General features: G+C 32.1%; 1 protein-coding gene across 11 annotated transcripts in view; it reads right to left on the reverse strand.

Moving 5' to 3' along the window:
- Nucleotides 1–24,926, reverse strand: part of Fer (FER tyrosine kinase) — a 409,026-nt gene that overhangs the window by 213,432 nt on the left and 170,668 nt on the right. For 10 of the 11 annotated variants that reach the window (XR_010046446.1, XR_010046447.1, XR_010046449.1 and 7 more), the window contains one exon: nucleotides 13,621–13,743. Coding sequence is in view for 7 of the 11 variants with exons in the window: in XM_063245478.1 (XP_063101548.1) it covers nucleotides 13,621–13,743 (123 nt within the window). In the remaining 4 variants the exon portion in view is untranslated. Of the gene's footprint in view, nucleotides 1–13,620; nucleotides 13,744–16,189; nucleotides 16,278–24,926 lie in introns of all 11 variants that reach the window. The other variant, XR_010046448.1, reaches the window with a different exon arrangement.

The raw sequence follows: 24,926 nt of genomic DNA on the forward strand, positions 1-24,926 counted from the left end.
CATTCCTAATGGTAAAACCATAAAACAATGAGTCCTATGGTTTGAATATAACATAGTTTTATTACCAAGAGTTATGCTACAGTCTATGATGATACTACACCAAATACATTCAAACTCCTCTGATCATGGAAGCTAAGCAGGGTCAGGCCTCATTAGTGCTTGGATGGGAGAGATACACTAGGAAAAAAAAAAAACCCTGACACTGGCTGATTTTGATTTTATTTTCCATTAGCCATCAATGAAGAATGGATGAGATACATAAGATTGTAATTTCCCTCTGTGTATATTTTCTATGTTTGGATCTCGAATGCCCAATTTGCCCTCAAAGAAATAATATTCAGAAAGAGGACTCTCAGGAAGCACCTGGATTGTGGGAGCTCTAACCTTGACAATGGATGAAGCTATTGATGGCACTTACTGGTAAGTGGTGGAAATATCAGCAGAAGCAGGTAACTGGAGGCATGTCCTGGAAGGGTATACTTTGTTCCTATTGCCTACGCCTCTCCTGGCTGTTATGAGGTATGCAGTTTTCCACCATACCCGTTTAACATGAAGTTTCTGCCATACCACAGCCTAAAAGCAATATATCCTACTGACCATGAAGTGAAACCTCTGACACTGTGGGTCATTTCAGATATTTCTTCCTTGATGCGTTTTTCCCTAGGCATTTTATCAGTGATAGAAAGCTGCCTAAAATAGTATCTGTGTTAAAATTTTCTTCTGGAGGAAGTTTTAATGTATATAACCTGTATATAAATGACAGAAGGAAGAATATAAAGTTTAGCTTTTTCTAAAACTTACAAATACATATGAATGAGGTTTTCCAATTTAAAAACCACTTAAAGATATCTTTTTAATGTCCTTGGTCTTTCTTACTTAAATCCTATTATTTCAATGTCATTAAAAATCTTAGCATGCAAATTCAGTCTCTGGTAATAGAACATGGGACAAATCTTTTGTGGTATAATTAAATTGCTATTTTCAAGGACTAAGTAGCAGAAGGTGAACACTAATTTAGTTAATATGATAAAAAAGATCAACAGTTCTTTTAAAAAGTGAAAGCAAGAGCAGTTGCTCTTGTATATCATTTTTGCTTTGAAATAGTTTCATACAAGAAGATTTTCACAAATAAGAAATATTAAATATCATATGACTACCTCATAATTTTGCTACCAGAGAAAAATCTAAACAAGGTGTCAAACACAATTTTGAAACCAATTAAATCGAGTTTCCATTAGTCTAAAATACAAATAAATTGAGCAAGAATGCACTAGCAGGGTAGATATGTACCTCAGACGTACAGCAGATGCCAAGTGTTGGTAAAATCCTTGGGTGCACACAGGCACACAGACACATACAGAGACTATACCAGGAATATTTTCTATCTGTACTTAAAAACACCTATAAAATTTGCTAAGAGCAACTAACTCTACTGCAATGAAAAAGTAACTTTATTTTTAGCACTGGAGACTAAACTCAGAGCCATGCACATGCTAGGGAAGCACTCTACCATGAAAGGACATTCCCAGTCCCATATAACTTCTAGTAAAAAGCATAAAAGAAAATAATATTATAGAAAATACATTATTATACAAATAGAATTAAACTAAATATATCCTATTCACAAAGGGATTTCATTCATAAAAGACTTTGGAAAGCTTCAATGTTCCACTTTGGAATCTCTAAAAGCTAAAATTTCTATATTATTCTATGAACACGAAATTTCTACAAACATTTTGTTTATATTTGGGGGGGCTGTTTATGTTTTTGTTTATATTTTTCAAATATTTTAACTTCACGAAATGTCTACATATTTCAAAAACAATTTCAAATATTTACTAACTAGTATGTGTTAGACTCTGTCAGATACAAATGAATACAAATGTCTTTGTTGCTTGAATAGTTCACTGCCTGATAGGAATGTCAGACACATAAATATAACAATAATACAAGACCAAATAAAGTAAGGGCTATAATTATTATAGGTCTCCATGTAAACTGAGAGAGAAACATTTCTATGGAATGGTGTATGACTCGTGTACCAAACAAATGGACTTCCAATGAAAACGGATACCACATCATCAGAGGTTTTTCATCTCAGAAATTGTCTCACTTTCTCACTACTGAGATGCAATACCCACCTCCCATAAGTTGAAGGGAGAAATTTTACATAGTTTATAGAAGTTTCAGATCATAAATTAGCTGGCTCCAAGGTAGAGCAGCATGGCAGAGGGCTATGAGAAAGAACTCATGGCGAGGCAGATAGGAAAGAACAAGGCCTCCTTCTTCCTCCACTTTTTATTCCACTCAGGATGTGAATCTATTTTTGGTGGGTCTTTCTCCCCAGAATAGGTCTTTTCTCTTCAGTAAATCCACTGTCCACATCCGGAACTATGCTAACCAGTAAGTATCCTGATCACATCCATGATGCAGTATCAAATACCCATGATCCAGTCATTCCTAACAGCCTCACCTATGAGCACATGAGGCTTTGCAGGGATATCCAGACATAAATCATAACAAAGATTTTGTTTAGCTGCACTTTGCAAGAGCAGAGGGAAGAGAATGTACTGAGCAAAAGAAGTTACGTGACTGAAGAGAGCAGTCCCTCACAGAAGCAGGAAAGGTATCCTCTTCTTTCTTGTCAGGCCCTATGCATTCTCTGCAGTCTCCTATGTGCTTTGATTTACTGACCACTTCTCTCCTTACTGAAGGACAGAAATACCAATAATAATATACATACATACCCTTACTTCTAATAGCAAAATATTCTAAATGGTGTATAAGTCCATCAACACATGATGAATGGATAAAGAAAAAAGGTATAAATTCGCCATAATATTAGGCCATACAGAAGAATTAAATGAGTCATTTGTAGGAAAATGAATTCATCTTAAGACCATAGTGCTAAATAAATCAGACACAGAAGGTTCAATATTGCATGGTTTCTCTTATATGAGGAATCCAAAGTATAATTAAAGAGCAAAATGAAAGATAGATAGGAAGAAACAGGGAGGTAGATTTTATGAAGATGGGGAGGGGATTCAGGGATGGAGAGAAGAAGAGGGAGGGAAGGGGAAGTATGTATATGTACTAATACCCCAGGATGAATGGATTCATATGTATCACAAACATACACTAATAAAGATATTTTTTAATTGGAAAAGGAACATTTTGCATCAGAATCCCTATGTTCTTTTTGTGGGGAATACTTTTCTTCTTTATACATCTCCCTGTCTTAATACATAGTACTGTGGAATTTTTAGAATACCAAATACATTCTCAATGGCTAAGTACAAGGTTTGAAAAATAACACATCATACAAAGATACTGACCTCTGGGCTTGGGATTTAGCTCAGTGGCATAAGCACCTGCCTAGCAAGTGCGAGGTCATGAGTTCAATCCCTGGTACCAATAAGGAAAAAAAAAAAAAAAGATGCTGACCCTCCATAAAAAGTTAGAACTTACCATTTATAAGATAAAATAATCAGAAAGAGTGTAAATTTTTCCCACAAGGGCAAAGAATGAATAAAAAAACATAATAGCAGTAACCCACTCCATTTGATCTTCTAACAATATTACTAAATATTAAGCTGTTTAGATATAATGTAAATGTCACAACTGTGATCTTTTGTTATACTGATAATTGTGTAATCTTTTTAACATACTTAATGCTAACTTATTAATATTTTGGGCATAAATATAGAGTCTTAGAATTCTGAATTTTGTTCAACAAAAATGAACACAGAGAAAAATGCTGATACAGAATATTTTATACTAATATACATAATATTTTAATATTATGCTCTTTTCTATTATTAAAGGGCACTAAACGCACAACCTGTGAAACTATTCCTAAACTTTTATAGACACATTGTTGAGGACACTCTAATTTAAAATTCCAAGAGAAAATTTTCTTTAGAACTTGTTGGCATAAAAATTTGCTTTAAACAAATTAAAATTCTTCTCCCTTTCTAATCATAAAATTAGTTAACGATCTCTATAACAATTTTCAAGTTCACAGATAAATTTGAAGCTCAACACAGAATTTACATAGGTCTTTAAGAGCTTTTACTTTGCATTTTATTATCTGTTCTTAAATTTTCATCATTACTTATTTTTTATGATACTGATAACATGGTATTATTTTAACATTATTGTAATATAATTTGATCATAGCTCTATACAAGTTCATTTTGAAACAAGGTAAAGTAAAAATAAATTTTTTCTGCTTTTTAAATGTACCAGTAAATGCCTTACATTCTTTGAGTGATTAAAAGAACAGACAGTGTCTAGCAGATTAGTGAGTCCGATGGGACCATCACTATATGCAGAGGTGGCTAGCTCACATGCAACACTTAGCCTATCCAACCTTCAACAGAATGGTGTTTTCCAACTGAACCCTAAACTCTAAATGTGGTAGTCAAGGGTCTCTAAAATCTGTTTTGCCTAAAACTTTTAGATTATTCACCTCTAAATGATATGCTTCTGTCAAATTCATCTTTCCTTCCTTAAAACAGGTTTCAGAACATCCTGCATTTTTGGTTTTCTTTATCAAGTGAGTCCCCTACTCCATCTTTCTCTATGAAAGATTTGCAGAACATTTGTTCCCCTTCTGAATGGTACAACACACACTTTTATTTTTAAAATAAGCTTTTATTACTTTTTAAAAGCTTCTATTATGTCAAATTAGTGTTCACAAAATCAATTTACTGGGTATAGATATCATAAAAAGTAACATGCATCACATGAAGAAAAGATAAAAAATTTTGTGAGATTTCAGTTCTATACACACACAGCAATACTACTAAATTAGTGTGACCTGTGTCTCAATATAAAGTACAACTTCTTCCTACACATTGTGAGGAACATGGTTGTAAAATACTGCTTTATAAAGTTTTCTACTAAACATTATTATATAGTTTCTGAAAAATTTTCACATTATATAAATAATACATTCAACAGACATTAATTAAAACCTAGACTTAAACTACCAAAAATAACCCAATAATTTCTCCTACCCAAAATAATCCTAACTAGTACTCTGGAGTACAGTCTTTCAACTAGTACTCCAGAGTATGTATGTATGTATGTGTACATATATATATATATATATATATATATATATATATATACCGTATGTTTTATCATATGAAAATGAGTTAGTACTGCAACAGCTTTCTAAATTACCTTTTCTACTTTAAAAATATGAAATATAAATATTTTGTCACTTACCAATCCAATAAAGCATCTCCTTGAAAAGTTGTAATGCTTGAGGAAAGCTCCACATTTTCAATGTAGTTTAAATTTATTTTTGAATGAGTAATATAATTATTAAAATATCAAACATGAGTTTTCCTTTTTTCTCTGCAACCAATTTCAACCCCATTCCCAAACATATAACCTCTGTTACTAACTTCTTGCAGATATCTTCCTCTTTGTTTTTTTAGTGGGTTGGTTGGTACTACAAGTCCTCATGCAAGACAGACAAGCACTACCCATTGAGCCACACTTCAGCCTTGTGTATATTTTCTAAGTTTCCTTATCATATAAATTCAAATTCAGGCAAATGAGCTTATACTCTCAGATTCACACAAAAGATAGCATAGCATAAACTTTGTAATTTATTTTAGTTTCTTTTACTATCAGTGGATCTTGGAACTCCCCAATCGACATATAAAAACCTCCCTCATTAACAATACTCCACTGAATAGTGGACCATAATTACTAAGGAGACCATGACTGACACAATTCCATATATATACAAACCAAACTGATAGAAGTGTTATTGCTCAATGCTGCACACATTTTATAAGTTTTTAGAGGTTTTTCCAACTTACAGTTTTAAATGCAAATCTTAGTGATTTTTCTCTACATCTTTGTCAAGAAAGTGAGTTATTGAATTATGAATTTAGGCTAACATTTTATGTAAAAATAATATTTTGTTAAGTTTTAATTTTCCTTTATTGAGACTGGTGAATCATCTCCAACATCTTCATAGGTCATTTGTATTTCTTTTGCTGAACTATCTACGCATGTACATTGCCAATTATTTGGATATTTGTCTTTATTTTATCAATTTCTAGTAGCTCTCTGTAAAAAAAAAAAAGAGATTTGCCTTTTTGTTGTATGAATTTGCTTTGGTTCTCTGATCCTGTCTTCTCTTCCTCTTTTCTTAATTTAAATTAACTTTATTTTTAAATGATGCATAAAAGACATAAAAATTCTACAATGAAACAGCATGGTTTTAATACATGTAGACATTGTATAATGCTGACGTCAGGCCAAATATATCTCTCTCCTCTAACATTTACCACTGGTGAAAAGTTTTCAAATATTTTTCTAGCTTTCTGAAATATATATTACTCTTGTCCATCGCACTATGGAATGCTATACCAGAACTACTTGACCCCCTGAAACTTAACACCTATTTGTCAATCTTTCCCCATTCTTTTCTCCCTCCTACTATCCAGAATCTCTAGTAGTTACCATTCTACTCTCAATTTCTATGAGATCAACTTTGTTTAGCTTCCACATATGAATAAAGTTCTATGACGTTTGTCCTTCTGTATCTAGCTTATTTCAGTTAATATAATAATGAAATAATCTCCAACTATTATATGACTGAATAGTATTTCACTATGTATATGTACCACATTTTCTTGATTCATTCATCAATGGATGCATATAGTTTATTTACATTTCTTGGAAATTATAAACAATGTTGTAATAAAAAATGGGAATGCACAAGTCTCCTGATGTACTTATTTCATTTCTTTTGGTTACATACCTACTAGTGAGACTGCTGGCTTATACAGGTAGTTCCATTTCTAATTAGTTGAGGAACATCAAAACTATTTTCCATATTGGCTATACTGGTTTACATTTTCACCAACAGTGTGCTTTTTCTATAAGACTTCTACATAATCTGAGGTGCTTTTGACTACCTTAAGATGTACTTTAAAGTTTGTGGATTATACACAGCTTCTACTTTCATGAAAAATGCATTTTGGATTTTTAGATTTTTGTGGTTCTATTTGGTTTTTTTCCTATGGTATTGAATGGAAAACAGGATAGGGAAAAAGTAAAAGCAACTGTATTCATATAAAAACTCTTCTTACACATTTTCTTTGTGATTCAACTTCAAAAGATGATAAGACATACATCAGGCAATATTTGTATTATACTATCAAATTTATGACTTTCATCTTGCAATAAAAATTCCAATTACTTTTAAACTTTAAATTCATGCTTTTTCTGCCATTCCAAACATCCCTCAAATATTAACAGAGTAGGCAGAAATGTACAGAACTCACTACTGAAGAACCTGGTTCTTCAAACCAAAAATAAAGGCAGTCTTAGGCAGTCTTAAGGATGTAACACCCACTGAGGAAATCAGTTACAGAAAATCAGCAGCCTCCAAGCCCTTATTTAGTTTCTTGAGACATCACTGTTTTTTCCTCTGGTAAAGGACTAGGCTTTTGGTTTCATTTGTGCTGTGCTGGGGACTGAACTCAGGGCCTCACACATTCTAGGAAGCATTCTACCCCTGGTCTACATTTTGAGATTAAGGATATATTTTTTTTAAAAGTCAAACAATAATTTATATGGGCTATGATTGCATTCTTTTTTTCATTTTATGTATATAATAGTTCAAATCTAAATCCAAGTTTAATTTGACTTCCCAGACTATTTTAAAATGCAGAGTAACCATTATCCTGTATTCTACCTTGCATACAGGCCATAGTTTCTACAAGAGTGTCTTGGTAATGAGACCAGTAGCGTAGAATTTAGGGCTATATCCTGATATGGCAATACTGGATTACAGAAAAAATCATTTTGAATTACTAATGTTACTGATATAGTACAGGTTATAATTTATGCTACCCGGGATTGTAATAAAAATAGTAAACAAAAAAATCAGTTTCAGATAAAAATTCTGAAATTTGCCAAAAATATGATTTAGGATAAATTATAATCTCTGCATTTCCTCACCTAACAATGAGGATATTAATAATTTCAGTTGTTGAAAAGATGTAATAAAATGATGTAAAAGGTTTTCAGCAGACTAAGCTATTTTTTATTTCACAATTTAAATTTTTCCAAATTTGCCTTCTGTTCTGATTTAACTGTCCTATGGAAAAAGTATCTGAAAGATATGATACGAATAGTTCCTCACAACTACAAAATGTTTCCTCATTATAAATGTGGAAAATTACAAATAGGGCTATTGCATGACGCAGCAGGAAGCTAACTGGCCTAAAATGGTATCGCTGATCCTGAGAAGACAATTTGGAGTTTCTCCTCCTTCAAATTCAAGGCCCACATAGAGAATTAAAGCATATTCTGATAAATTTCCTTATGAAAAGACTGGCAAATTTTGTCTTTCCTCTGTCAATAGACCTAATTAATTGATCTAAAAGAGTCAAATAAACAGAATAGTGAATATTCTAATTGAAAACTTTTTTCAAAACTCTGGGTTTTCACAATTATAAATTTAATATGACAAGATATTTAATTATCTCATTTTCAATAGCTAAAAGAAAGGATTACTCTTCTATTTGTCACATTTTAAACACACAGCACTTTAAAAATTTCCCACACAAATGACAGCCTAAGAGAATTAATTGCAGAAGTACAGCTACCTTAATGCCTCCAAAAATAATATTACTGGAAAAAAGTTCTTAGAAATTAAAATTATAGCATTACTGAATCTTATCTGAATAGAAATATTACCAGTAAAAACTTCCTTGAAATTCACTATGATTTTTAAATACAAATCTTAAATATATAGAGGCGCACTATGAAAACTTGTAAAATTTAATGTTGCTCCTACACAAATTAAGTCAATTTCCTAAATTATACAAGAGACTTTTGAAGATAATACATATTTCTTTATTAAGTTAAACTAAATCTATGCTCGTCTCCCATCGCTCTCTCCAGTGACCATGGTTCTAGCGTGTTAAGTCTCTGTGCTTCCTCAGTCCACCAACGAACTTTCTTTCCCCAGACACTCATGGAAGGTAGCCAGCCAGCAAACACATATATGGCTCTCCTAATTGTTTATGGTTGGCATATGTTCTAATAGGACAGTATCCATTCTATACTAACTGCTAACACTTTAATATTATCCTTGCATATCACCAACAGATAACTTAAGGGGAACTCAAAAGTGCTAGTATTTCCTCAATGAATTCTATCTTTCAACAAAAGTTTATTGAATATATATACTCTGGTCCATCACTCTTCTAGGTACTAGGGATCCAGTTGCATTAATTGGCCAATATAATTCTGCCTTAAGAAGCTTGTATTCCACTTGGAGGAAATAAACAAGTTAAAAATATATCCTATGATATAATCACAGATAAACATAGCCATCATTCAGAGATATTCACAAAGTAAGGATAGATTATTTTAGATATGGAATCGAAGGACTCTGATAAACTAATGACTGAGCAGAAACTGAACTAAATAAAGAACTGACTATACACATGTCTATTGTATGTTAACTTGTAGATGATGAAATCAGCTGATGAATAACCCCTGCTTATCAAAAAGTAGTTCCCACCTTCCATATATTTGCATAGAATTTGGTAGGCAGCACAGAAAAATCAGTCAGTGGAAGGTGAAGACTAGATGGCTTGGTCATCTACCTAAGTTTTATTACTATGAAAATGGTCCTGTTTTCTCTATCTCTGAGTAAATAATGATATGCATAAAAGAAAAAAACTATTTTGACTACCATAGGCACTATGACAATACACTTACATTTTTATAGTTAGAGAAAAAATAAATGAAAAGAGAAACAAATGGGGAAAAATATCCTGAGAGCAAAATAACCTTCTTTATGTAAGCGAAAAATGAAGTCTAGCATGAAATGAAACATATTTTATAGCACCTTATATGGCCAAACACATTAACTTCTTACATAAATTAAATCAATAAATGGATTCAGTAATACAAGTACAAGTAAATTTTCAAGGAAGATATTTAACAGATAACAGCACCATAATAAAATCCATGTCAATTTGTTCTTCACTCATAATAGAAAATTAGCTAACTTTTACAACCTTGGTATTGTGATTACCTCTTATGAGTAATGTGAAAAGTACATAACAAAATGTACATCAAAGTAAGAAGATGATTTGCATATTTCAAATACCAGTACTTAAGATCAGATTAATAGTCAGGAGTTCCTACCTCATAAAACCATTATATATAGCCCTTTAATCTTCGATACCTTCCTACATACATTTATTTTCATAGTTACTGCCATAAAAGAACAAGATAATAAACTCCATAGTGTTAGACGTTGTAGAGAAAGATAATAATTGACTATATTATAGTCAGAGAATCAAATCAATTATCTAGGTTCATTTCATGGATAATTTTATATTGTGAAGGCTATACTTTTACTTGATATCATATATTCCTATTCATGTCCAGGTCTACATGGTATTTCTCTCTGTAAGGGTTTTGGCATGTCAACTTAGATCTGACTAAATGTAAAGACAGTGGAAATATCTGGCTGGCTTGTAAAAAGGGACATCAGTATCTGTGAAAACCTAGATGTACAATGTGTTACCCTAAAATGCATAAAAGTATCTTCCTTCACTGAATTTGATTAATACAAGAATATAACAGAATTGAAGATTATACTTTAAAATGTACAATTAAGTATATGAAACTCTTGTGCCTTAGAAAGGGAGGCAACAGTGATAAAGGAGATCTGAAAGGTGACACCTGGGTTTATTATTTTGGAAAAACTGGAAATCTGATGAGACAAATTTTGGCATAAATTCAGGTAATAAACTCACTCTCATTTAAAAAGTAGAAAAAAATTCTGAGTTTGGGAAAACATAAATCTGACTTTAACATATACACTTGCAAGTTTTGGTGTATAAGTAGTAAATGAAATCATGAGAATAACTTTGAATAAAAAAGGATAAAGATGTTGAATTGTGTACAACAGTATCATATATTCACAGATAACAGGAAATATTTGAAGACTTATTTTATGAGACAAAAACAGTGACAACCACTAAAAACAGAAAAATTTTGTGTAATTTTCTATAACTAAAATAGAAAAATGAATGGAGAAATCTTAACAAAAAATGAACCAATTTTATAACATAAAAGGTAATACAAGAAGGCCAAATCCTTAGCTACAGAATTAAAATGTTGAGCAACTGCCTGTCTGTCAAAATCTTCAGTGAGAGGACTATTCACTTCAGCCCCTGAGTGAAGACTCATACAAATAAGGACATCCATTTCTAGTCACAAGGCAAACAATAATTTCTTAACATTCAGTTACCTATATCTAGATTATACACCAGCTTTCTCAAGATTAACATTTCAAATTAACAGTCATTTGTGGATCAAACATCAAATCAATAAATATTACCTATCCAATTTTATGACTGCCTTGTTTCTTCTCTGCTCTTCACATCAAGACAGCTATCTAAGGAAAAACCCCTGTTCACCCCAACTCAATTCCTCAAACAGCGAAAATGCTCAGATACTAAGGCAGCTCGACTGTTTTACTTTGCTTTAGACCCCACAGGTCTTGTCTTAAAAACATAAACTTTTCTCATAGCCATACCTTATCCCATAAAGCACAGGAAATAATGTATTCTGTGATAGAGTTTGGAAATAAAAATTACTTGAAAATTATCTCTCATCTAGATACTTGGCCCCACATAGAGAAGTTACGATTTGAAAAAAGTAATACAGTTTTTAAACTTGAAATATCTTGCAATACATTGAAAATTGTAGGTGCTTCCAGGATAAAGAGGAACTAGGGGAATATGCAACCACCAATTCAACTCTACAGAGAATACTACAGGATATTCTAAAAAAGAAAAATACAAAGAATCCAGAAATAGTGGCAAAGAGGCCACAATGAATGGAGCAGAAAACAAAATGAAGACGACAAACTGACAACTAATGACAGAAAAAGAGCTCAAGAGAAATGAGGCAGAGAAGATTGGATGATAGGAACAGCTATTTTGGAGAAAATGACGTCTTAATAGGTAATACTGATTTAGTATCATCTTGTTTTGAAGTCTCATCAAGCTTTTGTTCTTCTGTCTCCATTGGTCTAAACAGGTTGTATCTCATTGGATTTTATTATGTATGATAGTATAAGCAAAAACTTTTAAAGACAAGGAGATTATACAGAAACCATTGTTCATTTTCCATTGGTTGATTCTAAATACCCTGTAATGCTGTCATTCTCTTAAATGGTTTTACATTGTTTTGATATATTTGATGCTACAGTATACGAAGTTATACTCAAAAGATTTCAAGGAAAGAGACAATATGGTAACTACTTTTATGTCAGGATTATCTTGTGGTGAAACACTATTCTGCTTAAATGGTTATGTTTTGATCTGCGCTGTTTTGCTGTTATGCCCTCTTTTATCTCAATCTCTACTTCATTATTTACTTTTTTATTGTTATCCTTTTAATTAAGGGAAAAATAAATAAAAAGTAGCAGGATATATTATAGTAACCCACTTTGACTTTCCATTATCTTGATTTAAAGCCCTGTATCACTCTCACCATCTTGTTTTTGACTGATGTCCCCCTATTCTGTTTTGCTTGATAGCACCAGGTTCGAAAGTTTAAGCAACAGCTGTGAAGATAGTGAGATTCATTATGACGCCCATTCTCGTTGACTATTATCTACTTTTGAAGACCTATAATGTCTCCAATGTTTTGGTTTTGTCGGTTTTGTTCTTTACTGTTTTGTTCAATTTTATTATAACTGATGATATAGGCAATTCTATTAGAGATGGCGGGAGGCATTATGGTAACCATTGTTGATCACCTTGTATTATGCTTTTACATTATCTATTATGTCCACCCTTTTGATTTGATTGACTCTGTTCTGTTATGTCACAATTGGTTCTACTCCCTTCCCAAAAAGTAATAAGAACTGTGGGAGCAACAAAACCCAAAATGGGTAATTGTCATTGTACAAAAGAGAGGAAAAGAAAGTGTTCTAAACGATATAACTGCATGTATATATAAGTGTATAAGATAGATAATGATATCACTGAGTTTAGTTGGATCATTGAACAGAACTGTTTGCAGTCTCACTGTTGGAATGTCCACTTTACAAGCTTTAATTTTGTGACTTGAACAATTATTTCTAAGATGACAATATGTAATCCATTAACTAGTGATTTCCTACTGTTTATTTTTTCTGTAAATCTGTATAACTTGTACCCTTTCTCTGCTTTTTTTTTCTCCTTAAATAAAATTTAAAAAAAAGAAAATTGTAGTTTTCAAAATTAAAATTCTACTTTACTCCTAATTGCTATACTCTTTTACTTCTATATTTTATTAGGAACCCACTGAAAGTAAAGAAAGGCTTCAAATCTTTTAAGAAAAACTGGGAAACAAAGACAAAAATCAGATTGTTTATATCCTTGTAAATAATGAATTGAAAGGCGATCTTAATAAAACTAAAGATGCACACTTCATTTGTATTGGTAGTAGTAGCATTCACAAAATCTTTTTGTTTCTGACTTTCTAGCATATGATCTAAAAACTCTATTTAAAGTGGGAAATATTAATTCAAAAAAGTAAAAACTTATATATTTATGCACCTACCTTAGGAACAGGATTCAGGAGAACTACACCTGATTTCTTAGTGATGACTTGTTTTGTTGTATAGTGATGATCTATGAGTTGAGGGATGCTTGAAAATCCAGTGCCCTCAAATCGATACAGATTCTGAAAAGATGAAAATAAAAGGAACATAAATATGAAGAGACTGCTTTAGAAAGACTACATTCTTTGTAAAGTAAGTTCTACTTAATGAAAACTATCATTGGACAACATGCTCAACAGTACTGAACTATACACTTAAAAATAACTAAGGGGCAAAAAAGAAATATATAGAGAGAAATATATAAATACTAAAATCTACCTTTTGGCAAAAAATAATTTGCATAAAAGTAAACATAATTCAAACTGTTAAGAGAGTAAAAAGAAAAAAGAAACTCAAAGGCCTTGAGTTAAAATTATAAGCATGCCAAAAACAAAGCATGGGACATATTGATGGTAGGGAAGAAGAAATGTTCTATTAGACAAAATTTTCAGTATCAAAAATATTATAAGTGTGTAGTCTAATACAATATTCTGATGATTTATCTTATATATTGTAATATTAGATACATTGTTTCAACTTAAGTTTAGAAGTTTAATGAAGCAACTTGGCAGGGGGCCATTTTGTAAATATCTTCATCTTATGCAAAAAGAGGGCAGGGAGATCCTGTGAGTGCTACACAGGCCTTAGGGCGTAGTAGACTTCTTACAATATAAGGGACGAAAAGAGGCTTGTTCTCCGCCCCCATTTGCTCTTCCTGCTTTTGCCATTTTCTGCTGCCTTTAAGTGTTAGCCCTGTGCCATGCCACCCTGCCTTGGAGCCAGCTGATTATGCATGAACTGAAAGCTCTATAAACTGTGAACCAAAAAAAGTTTTCCTTCCTTAATTTTGGGTGTCAGGTATTTTGTCCCAAAAAGGAGAGAAAAGTAATCAAGACACATATTAATATAGTATTAGTTGCTCTTATATACTGAAATTTTCATTAATGTTACCAAAAAATTCATTCATATACTTCTGATAAAGAAATAAAATGCCCCAGTGACAAATCTTAAAATACCCACATGCTCAAATCTTAGCATTTTTCTTATCACCAGGTATGAAAGCAACATTCCCTGGATGCAGTCAAGACACCTTTCCTCTGTCTTCATATTAAGATATGACAGTGGGTAGGTTATCATGTAATGAATTGGTATCAATAAATAGAAAAATAAAAAAAATACTTCATTGGGAAAACTTTTCAATGCAAGAAGCATTGCAATGCAATGTAATAAAAATTTCCAACTGATTATTCACGAAGATTTCACCTGTACCTACCACAGGAAATATGTGGGTACAGATATGGATACGTATCATTTTAAGAAAATTTAAAAATAGAACCTTCTTATCTCATAGAACTAGAAGGCAGACTAGACATCTAGAAAGAATAGAACACGGTAGGAAGGAGAGAAGGATGGAAAATGGGACATTGGCTAACAGGTACCAAAATAGTTTTACCTAAGAGGAAAAAGTACTGTAGCACAGTAAGATGATTATACTTCACCACAACTTACTATAAATTTTGAACCAGAAGAAATGAGTTACAAGGCTCCCATCACAGAGAGAGAGAGAGAGAGACAGACAGACAGACAGACAGACAGACAGACACAGAGACAGAGAGAGAGAGAGAGAGAGAGAGAGAGAGAGATTTAGAGAGATAAAAAGGGTAATTACACTGATATAATCACTGAATTATACTGCACAACTATGCTGCATCAATTAAAAATTTTGTAAACTTGGAACTTTCAAACCTGTTTATATTTGACACAATTTTCAATAACTAGGAGATTATTTTCTGAGTAAATGGTTAAAGACTGAAAGTTCTTTTATTATAATATAAAATAAGGCTCAGTTTACCAGAACTTAATTTACATACAACTTTTTTAAAAAAATTTCCTTTTTATCATTTGAGAAACAAAGATGCAATTAAAGAGACAGAGTCTAAGATGCAGTAAGGAGATTATGCTTACTTCACCATTTATGAATATACAATTAACACAAGGCAATATTAATTAGATATGGTTACAGAAAATTCAAGATAATTGTTAACAAGTTCCTACAGAACTTTTTTCAAAGTCACTAGGCCAGCTGTGATACATCAGCTCTGATGTTTAAAAATATTGCACATGGAAATATTAATGTATTTCTAAGCAAGATCTCACTCTCAGTTTATTCACTAGTGAAACAGAGATGATCTTGGGGCCTCCTCATGAGTAAGTATGATCACTAGGCATTAATTTTCAAGCCACTTTTCCTAGAATATGGCACATCATACACTCTCAATTACCACACAAACAATAAATCCTTCAAAATTATTCCAAATCAGGATATGCAAAAACAAGCATTTTCAAGAATGCAAATGTAAGTTTCATTTTCTCAAAATCTAATATTTATTTGTGAATAGCACATTTATCCTGAAAGGCATTCTTACATGAAACTGATTAAGAAATGACATACAAAAATATATACAAGACAGAAGTGTAACATGTAATAAGTAATAAACACAACCACATGCCAGGTGTGGTGGCACATACTTGCAATCCCAGAATGCAAGAGGCTGAGGCAGGAGCATCTTTGCAAGTTTGAGACCAGCCTGCACCACAAAGTCAGCCCAAGGCCAGCCTGAAATTCATAGTGAGACCTTGTCTCAAAAAGACCAGAAAAAAATCATATTTTAGTCCAATATTTTCCTTCTTCCCTTATCTGTCCTTAAGTCTAACAGCAGTTATATCATCATTCAGGAATATATTTAAGAAACATGATAAAAAAAATAGTGAATGCTACTGAGGAGTCCATCTAACAGAAAGGTAGGAACATAAAAACACACAGCATGCCCTTATCTACCTCACTGACCAAATCTGGTACTGTATAACTTCTGACACTTCCTCAAACTCAAAGTGATATAAAAGGTAAATGTTCTGAATCAATTCACATCACCAAGGCAATCATGATGGCACAACTAAAATTTTCAGAAAAAGGACTTCCAAAACTGCTTAAGAAAGTGTCAAGATCTAAGGAATTAGTGTGCCTAAAAGGAGGGAAAGTATTTTGAGAGGGGATTAATAGCAGTATGTCTCTTATTGTAACAAAATTTTTAGATATTCACTGCATTTTCAGATCACCTTTTACTCCCTCTTCAGGATCTGCTGTTTTGCCACTTGATTCCTTAGAAGCTATGAATTATAGCTCGCTTACTGCCTTCCAGTCTTTTATCAAAGTTAACTTTTCAGTGAGATTTATTATGGTCATCCAACACAATGCCCAATATCTGTCTTCTCATCCCAACTAAATTTTTTTACTTCAATGAATCTTCTCTTTACAACATATCACTATCATCATGTGTAATTTATCTGTTTACCTCTGTCACCATATATCTTACGTATCTTTTTTCATTGTCTTCTCCCCCTGCTTCTGCCAGAATGTAGGCTCCCTAGATGATCAGTTTATTCATTTGTTTTGTTCAGCAAAGTATCCCTATGGCTCAAAATTTGTGTGGTACATACTGCGTGTGTCAATATACATATATGAATGAATGAAACAGTACAAAAATGTGGCTGTGAATTTAGACAACATAATTAGAAACAGACACTAGTTCAATCAAAACAGTGACCTACAATATTTAATAAAAAGATTAAGTTCACACATAATGAAATTTTAAATCAACTTCTGATGCCATGCCCTATGTAAAATTCTAAAATACTTCCACGACTATAGAACTACTGAATAAAAGTGAAGATTTTCAGTTTCTCTTTCTTACTGTACGAACATAACCAATTTTGAATTTATTTTTAAACAATCTGGGATAACATCTTATTAAAAAGTTTCTGCACGTTAAAAGAAATCTCCAGCATAGTGAAAAGAAAACCCACAAACTGGGAAAAAATCTTAGTCTACTGTCCCTCAGACAAAGGACTTCTGTCTAAAACATATAAAGAATTAAAAAAGTCAGACCCCCAAAATTCAAAGACCCAATCCAAAAATGGGCATCTGAGATGAATACACAGTTCTCAAATGAATAAATACAAATGGCAAATAAATACATGAAATAATGTTCACCATCATTACTCATTAGAGAAATGCAAATTAAAACCACACCAAGATTCCATCTCACTCCAGAAAGAATGGCCAGGATCAAGAAAACCAACAACAACAAATGCTGGAGAGGCTGTGGGGAAAAAGGAACTCTCCTGCACTGTTGGTGAGAGTGTAGACTGGTGCAACCATTGTGGAGGTTAGTCTGGAGAATTCTCAAAAAGCTGGGATTGGAAGTCCCATTTGATTCAGTTATTCTGCTTCTAGGCATATACCCAGAAGAACTGAAAATATCATACCACAGTGATATATGTGCACTCATGTTTATAGCAGCACAATTTGTAACAGCCAGATCTTGGAAACAACCTAAGTGTCCATCAACTGAGGAATGGATAAAAAAGTGGTGGCATTTTTTTTATACAATGGAGTACTACTCAGCTATAAAGAATGATCACATTGAGATATTTATAAATAAATGGATGCAACTTGAGACCATACTCATAAGCAAAATAAACCAAACTCACATGTATAAATACCATATAGTCTCACTAGTGTAAGAAATGGTAAGAGTACATAAGAGTTTATGGTAATCATGATTCCCCATTACATTGCTTTGGAGCCTTATAATGTTACCATTCATTAGTTGGAATGGTTTTATCCTGGGTTGTTTGATTTTATTATTTGTGATGGTATGAACAGCTATTCTGAAGAAAACAAGACATTATAATAGCCAGTGCTGATTTAATATCATTTTGTTTTGAAGTCCTACGTAGTTTTGTTCTTCTGTTTCCACTGGTTCTATCCTGTTATATCTTACTGGATTTTATTATGTGATAGTATAAACAAATCTTTTATGGACAAAGGGATAATATAGTAACCATTTTGCATTTTCTGTTATTTTGTTCTGAATGTCCTGTAATACTTTCATTCTCTTTAATGATTTTATACTATTTTGTTATGTTTGATACTATTGTGTATGAAGGTATACTCAACTATTTCAAGGAAAGAGACATTATGGTAGCTACCGATATATCGGGTTGTCTTGTGGTGAAATACTGTGTTGCTTAAATTGTTCTGTTCTGCAAATAAAATAAAGTAAAATAAAATAAAATGAACAATCTCTCTGACCAATGAAGTTCTAAGAGTCCTAACACTGTCCGAAACTGAGTAACTCATTTTGTTAAAGAGGGAGCTACAATAATGAACCTACAAAAGTTATAAAGTTTATCTAAGCAACTGAAAGATCAAGAATAGAACATGCTCCTGAACTATTAAGGACTTGTTTCTTTGTACATGAAACATTCCAAATTTTACATTTGATCTTGCCGAAATCTCTGTAAATTTCTTCTAACTCAGCTGATCAGAAAGCAGGAGTGACATATAAATAATTTTTAAGTATTCTATATTGCTTTAAAAATAATAGAAAGAACTCAAGACTTTTTTTTGCTTTTGAAACAAGTTCTAAGTTATCTGGGCTGGCCTAGAAGTCCCAGGCTCACACAATCCTACTCAGTATCTTCAGGCTAAGTTTAAATTTACAGACTAATTTTAATTAAGAGACTTCTTTTATAAATATAGATTGGTATAAAAAATTATAAATTTCCACAAATTTCTACACAGATCATTTTGTTCTTGACTGTATTACATTTTAAAACCTCATAAAACATTAGTAAGTAAAATTTATAAATACAAAATATAAAATACAAAAATATATAAAATATAAAATACAAAGTAAAAAATATAAATACAACAGGATGTTTAGAAAAGAGAAACTGCATAGATCCATGACTAAAATATATCCCAAAATCTGAAACCCCTTACACTGAATCCTTCAAGAGATTATCAAAAATCAGATCCCACAATACATAATCTTTGAATTTTTGCCAAAAGCATGTATTACTCTGTTTTCAAAACATTTACTACATCTAGAACTTGTTGCTCAGTTATTCTTGCACTACTTACAAATCAGTCATGCAAACAAATTGAAAACATAAAAGTCAGAATCAGATTTTAAAGCTCTTCACATTTCTGGAGAAACTATTGTGTAAGGAAGCCAGACAAACCAGAATAAGTACACAAAATAGGAGGTAGATTCAATGAGTGTACAATTTGAAATAATATGCCTGAGCAGAGCTCCAGGAGAAAGAAAAAATCAATACCCACAGTTCAGGATAATAAGCTGGCTTAAGAAAAAAACGCAAGAAGAAAAATTTTTAAAATTTAAAAACAAAGAAAAGAAAACCTATTTCTGAAAAAGGCTGAAATATTATGAAATTTTAAAAGGCTAGAGCCAAAGATGTAGCTCAGGTACAGCACCTGTCTGGCAAGCACAAGGTCTTGGTTAGATTCCTGATACCAAAAAAATAAGACTAAAGCATTCTTTTTTTGGTAAATATCTAAAATTAAAAACAAAACAAATACAAATAGAATGTTGATAATTATAAGTAACTAAATAAATTATAAGTAACTAAATCAGTACACAAGGAGTGCTAAGACATTTGGAAAATAGTATCAATAAGTTTTCAGATTTAACTGCCTCAGGTTTAACTGCCCTAAGCTTCTTTGTTAAAAGATTTATTAATAACTGTGTTTTACCTGTATTACTACAGTTTACAATTATATAAAACATGTGATTTATGAATGTCTCTGAGCCTTCTTCATAGAGCATAAACACCACTATTATATCCCTGGGCCTTAAATAGTACTCACACGATTAGCAATTCCTAAAAAATAATATAAATGTATTTTGAGGGTAGCTTCGTATTATTGTGACAAAGGAAATCTTTCAAGTCTCAACTTACATGCCAAGGGTATAGAAAATAATCCAACAGTTTCATTTTGATTTCAAGTAGTTATTGAATTCTCTTCAGTATTTGAACAGTAGTTGTGGAATGGAATAAAATAATTCTAAGTATGTGAAGATAGGGCCACAAATTTGGGATGAATTTTCATGTAAAAATATGCTGGACATAGATCTTTTGCAAATGAGAAGAGGACCAAGACGTGGAGGGACACAAAAGGGAAGGGCAAAGGGAAAAAAGAATTAAGAGAATTGAAAGAATTAAGATAGATTATGTACATGTGCCAATTCCTCTTGATAAATACAATCAGATGTATTGCAAACATGCACTGGTTAGAAAAATAGTTCCTGCCTCAGCCTCTCACAATGCTAGGACTTTAGGTGTGCATCTAATGCCCAGCCCGCTAAAAGGGTATTAGCCAGGTTTATACTTGTGGCTACGTGACAAACTGCCTGGTTACCTGCAATGAAATACCATAAGGATGGTACAGTAGATAGAAGACTAGCTTTGCAGTTTAATCTTTGGTCAGAACTAAATCTATATAAACCATATGTCTGTATTGTTTGTAAATGCTAACAAAACAATAACTTTTGCTTTTTGTTGTATAACTTTTCATATTTATGCTAATAGTTTCCAAGTGAATTAAAGTTGGCATACTTTTTTGAGAATACTGTTTTAGCTGGAATAGTCTATAATACCCTTTATAATACAATTTATAGAGTATGACACACAAAATCACTACAAAACTTGTTCTAGGAAGGGTTGTTAATAAAATACTGTGTTTACAAAATGTTGGCAATATTAGAGTACTGATAACTTCCTTAAAACCATTAGCATCAATTTACTTGAAGAGCCTAATGTTATGGCAACAAAATAAAGTAAATCTGTTATATTTGTAAACTAAATCTATCACTTCAAAATGAACACAACACATGACAGATAACCAACAAGTATTCACTGAATAAACTGCTAAATAACTGAGCTAGGCAATTTTTTATTATTTATTTTTTGACTGCCTCATAACCCTCACATTTATGAATTTTAATGTGATGCTTTGATTCACAAATAAATACATTGAGTAATCAACTCAGCAATTATCAGACCTGTTACCTAAAGTTTTATTTTTTCTAATAGTATTTTAAATGTCTCTTTTCTAAATATTTTTAAATATATAATTCATTACTGTTAATTATATTCACCCTTCTGGGCACAGAACATAAAACTATTTCTTCAATCAAAATATTAACATTGTGGTAATTGATATACCTCTCCTCCTCTTCCCTATTACCCCTGGCCTCTAGGAACCAATATTTTTCTCTCAACTTCTATAACATCAACTTTCTTTTAGATTCCATTTAAGAGTGAGATCAGTACTTGAGCTTCTTTGTCCTATTTATTTCATTTAATGTAATGCCTTTCAGATAACCCATGTTGTCACAAATGGTAGTATTTTCTGCTTTGTTATAGTTGAATAGTACTCCACAATTTACACATACCACATCTGCTTTACATGTGCACCCAACAATGGACATTATATGATGGCAATTATGAACAGTATAGCAATGGAAATGCAGGTGTATTCTCAGAATATTGATTTCATTTTCTTGATTGCATATATAGCACTGGCTTTGCTGGATCACATAGTAATTCTATTTTTCATATCCTAATGAACCTCCATATTATTATCTATAATAACTGTACTAACTACATTCCTTCCAACAGTTTATAAGTATTCTTCTTTATTTCTTCTTGATAACAATCATTCTTACTGGGGTGAGTTGGTACTTCATTTTGGCTTTTATCTGCAGTTCTCTGATTAGTGATGTCATTTTTTATATCTATGATGCATTTTATATACACATATATATAATTTTTGGTAAATATTTTTTCAGATTCATTAGGTTATCTACTTGCTGTTTTTATTTTTTTGCTCTGAGCTTCTAATTTCACATTTGTTTTTGTTTTCCTGTGCCTTGTGAGTCATATCCAAAACCCACACATAGGTCTAAAGTATTTTCTCCTGCTTCCCTCTAGCAGTTTTATATTTCAGGCCTTAAATTTTGTTGATATTTGTAACTAGTGAGAAACAGGACTCTAGTTTCAGTTCTTCTGAATGTGGATATACAATTTTCCAACTGCATTTACTAAAGAAAATTTCCTCTCTCCATTGTGTATTCTTAATGACACTCATGTGTCAAAAATCATCTAGCTGCAAGGCATAGGGTTATTTCTGGGCACCCTATAATCTGGGCTCCTACCAATTGCATTGGTCTATGTACCTTTTAAAAGGTCATGAAGCCATATTGTTTTGATTACTGTATGGTAGCTTTGTAGTGCATCTTTAGGTCTGGTTGTGACATACTTCCAGCTTTTGTTCATTTTGCTTAAGATTCCTTTGGCTTCAAGGCTTTTATGCTTCCATACAATTTTCAAAATTACTATTTTTTGACTACGTAAAGAAGGGATACTGGTATTTTGATGGGGATTCTTTTGAAGCCGTAGATCATTTTTGGTACTTCAAACTAGTAATAATGACTCTTCCAGGTCATAAACATGAGATCTCTCCATTTATTTGTATGGTTTTTAAAATTTCTTTCATCAATGTTTTGTGTTTTCATTATGGAGCTCTTCTACCTCTTTCTTCAATTTGTCTAGACTTGTCTGTAGCTATTGTTAAGTAGAACTATTGATTCATTTTGCAAATACCTCATTATTAATATAGAGAAATACAAATAATTTAGGGATACTGATTTTGTATCCTGGAACATTACTCAATTCAATAGTGCCAACTTGTTTTTAGCTGCCTTTTGGATTTTCTATAAACAAAACAATGTCATCTTCAAACGAGGGACAATATGACTTTCTCCTTCCCAATTAGGCTGCCTTTTAATTCTTCCTCATACTTAACTACTTTGGCTAGGACTTCTGTTACAATAATGAATAAAAGTGGTAAAAGTGAACATCCTTGTCTTGGGAATAGATACTAAAGAAAAACTTCCTTTAAAAGCTTCCCTATTCAACACTGCATTAGCTATAGATTTGTGATGTACAGCCTTTATTATGCTGAGATATGACTTTCAAATATAATCTGTTCATTTTTTTACAAAAAGTGAGACTAACTCTATCAAATGATTTTTATGCATCTATTGAAATGACTGGATGGGTTTGGTGCTTTATTTCGTTAATGTCTTAGGTGTATCATATTTGTTGATTTGTGTATTGTTGAGCCATATATTCCAGGAAAGGGCCCCAAATGATCATAGTAAATGACCTTTTAAATGTGCTATTAAATTCAGTTTGCTAATATTTTGTTTAAAAAATTTTGCATCCATATTCATCAGGGATGGCGGCTTATACAAGTGGTACTTTGGTCAAGAACTTGATTCATTTCACGATTCTGGGGATTCATATTCATGTTTGTGGGAGAAGATAGCTGCAGTCATGATCTTTCTTGAATATGGAGTTGATAAATGGAAGTAATGCTTTTCTGAATGCTTCTGTTCAAGATCAAAATTGTTGGGCTGGGGATTTAGCTCAGTGGCACAGTGTCTTCCTGACAAGTGCAAGCTCTTGGTAGCCCAAAAAATAACAATACAAAAGAACCAAATTGTTCACAAGCCAATTTATTCATAAACTAGCATTTGTGAAGCAAGGTTTATGATAATCTACTTTCTAAGCATATTCTTGTTTGGTATTGGATCAGCATAATACTAGCTTTCTAGAATGCATTTAGAAGAGTTCTGTCCTTTTCAATTTTTTTAGTAGTTTCAGAAAAAAATTATATTAGTTCTGCTTTAATTATCTGGTAGAATTCTGTTGTAAAACCATCAGGCAATGGGCTCTTCTTTGGTGGAAAAAAGAAAATGTAAATAACCATTTTTATTAATAAAATACTTTATTAATAGTGTTTTACCAAAAGTAATCATTTATTACTGATTCAATTTCATTGCTCATTTTTGGTCAAGTTTTCTACTCTTTCATGATTCAATTTTGGCAGTTTTTTTGTGTCCAGGAATTTGTCCATTTCTTCTTCTACTAATTTTTTCTTGTTTTTCTAGTTCTTTGAGACACATTGTCATTTTCTCACTTCAGATTTTTCTACTTATTTGGTGGAGACATTTATTGCTATGAACTTTGCTCTTAGAACTGCTTTTTCTGTATTCCATAAGTTTTGATATGTTCTATTTCTATTTTAGTTCATCTCAAGGAAGTTAAATTTGTTCTCGGGTTCTTTAATATTCTATTGATTGCTCAGAAACATATTTTTTAATTCCCATATTCTTACCCTATTTCAAGATTTCCTTCTTTTATTAATTTCTAGTTTCATTCCATTGTAATCAGAAAAAGTACTTGAATTATTTTGATGTTTCTCTTTGAATTTGTTATGACTTGGTGGTCTGATATATGAACTGCTCTGCACAATGTTCATGTGCAGATG

Source organism: Cavia porcellus, unplaced genomic scaffold, assembly GCF_034190915.1.
Source record: "Cavia porcellus strain 051 isolate PalLab524CR breed Dunkin Hartley unplaced genomic scaffold, mCavPor4.1 scaffold_2, whole genome shotgun sequence".
NCBI lineage: Eukaryota > Metazoa > Chordata > Mammalia > Rodentia > Caviidae > Cavia > Cavia porcellus.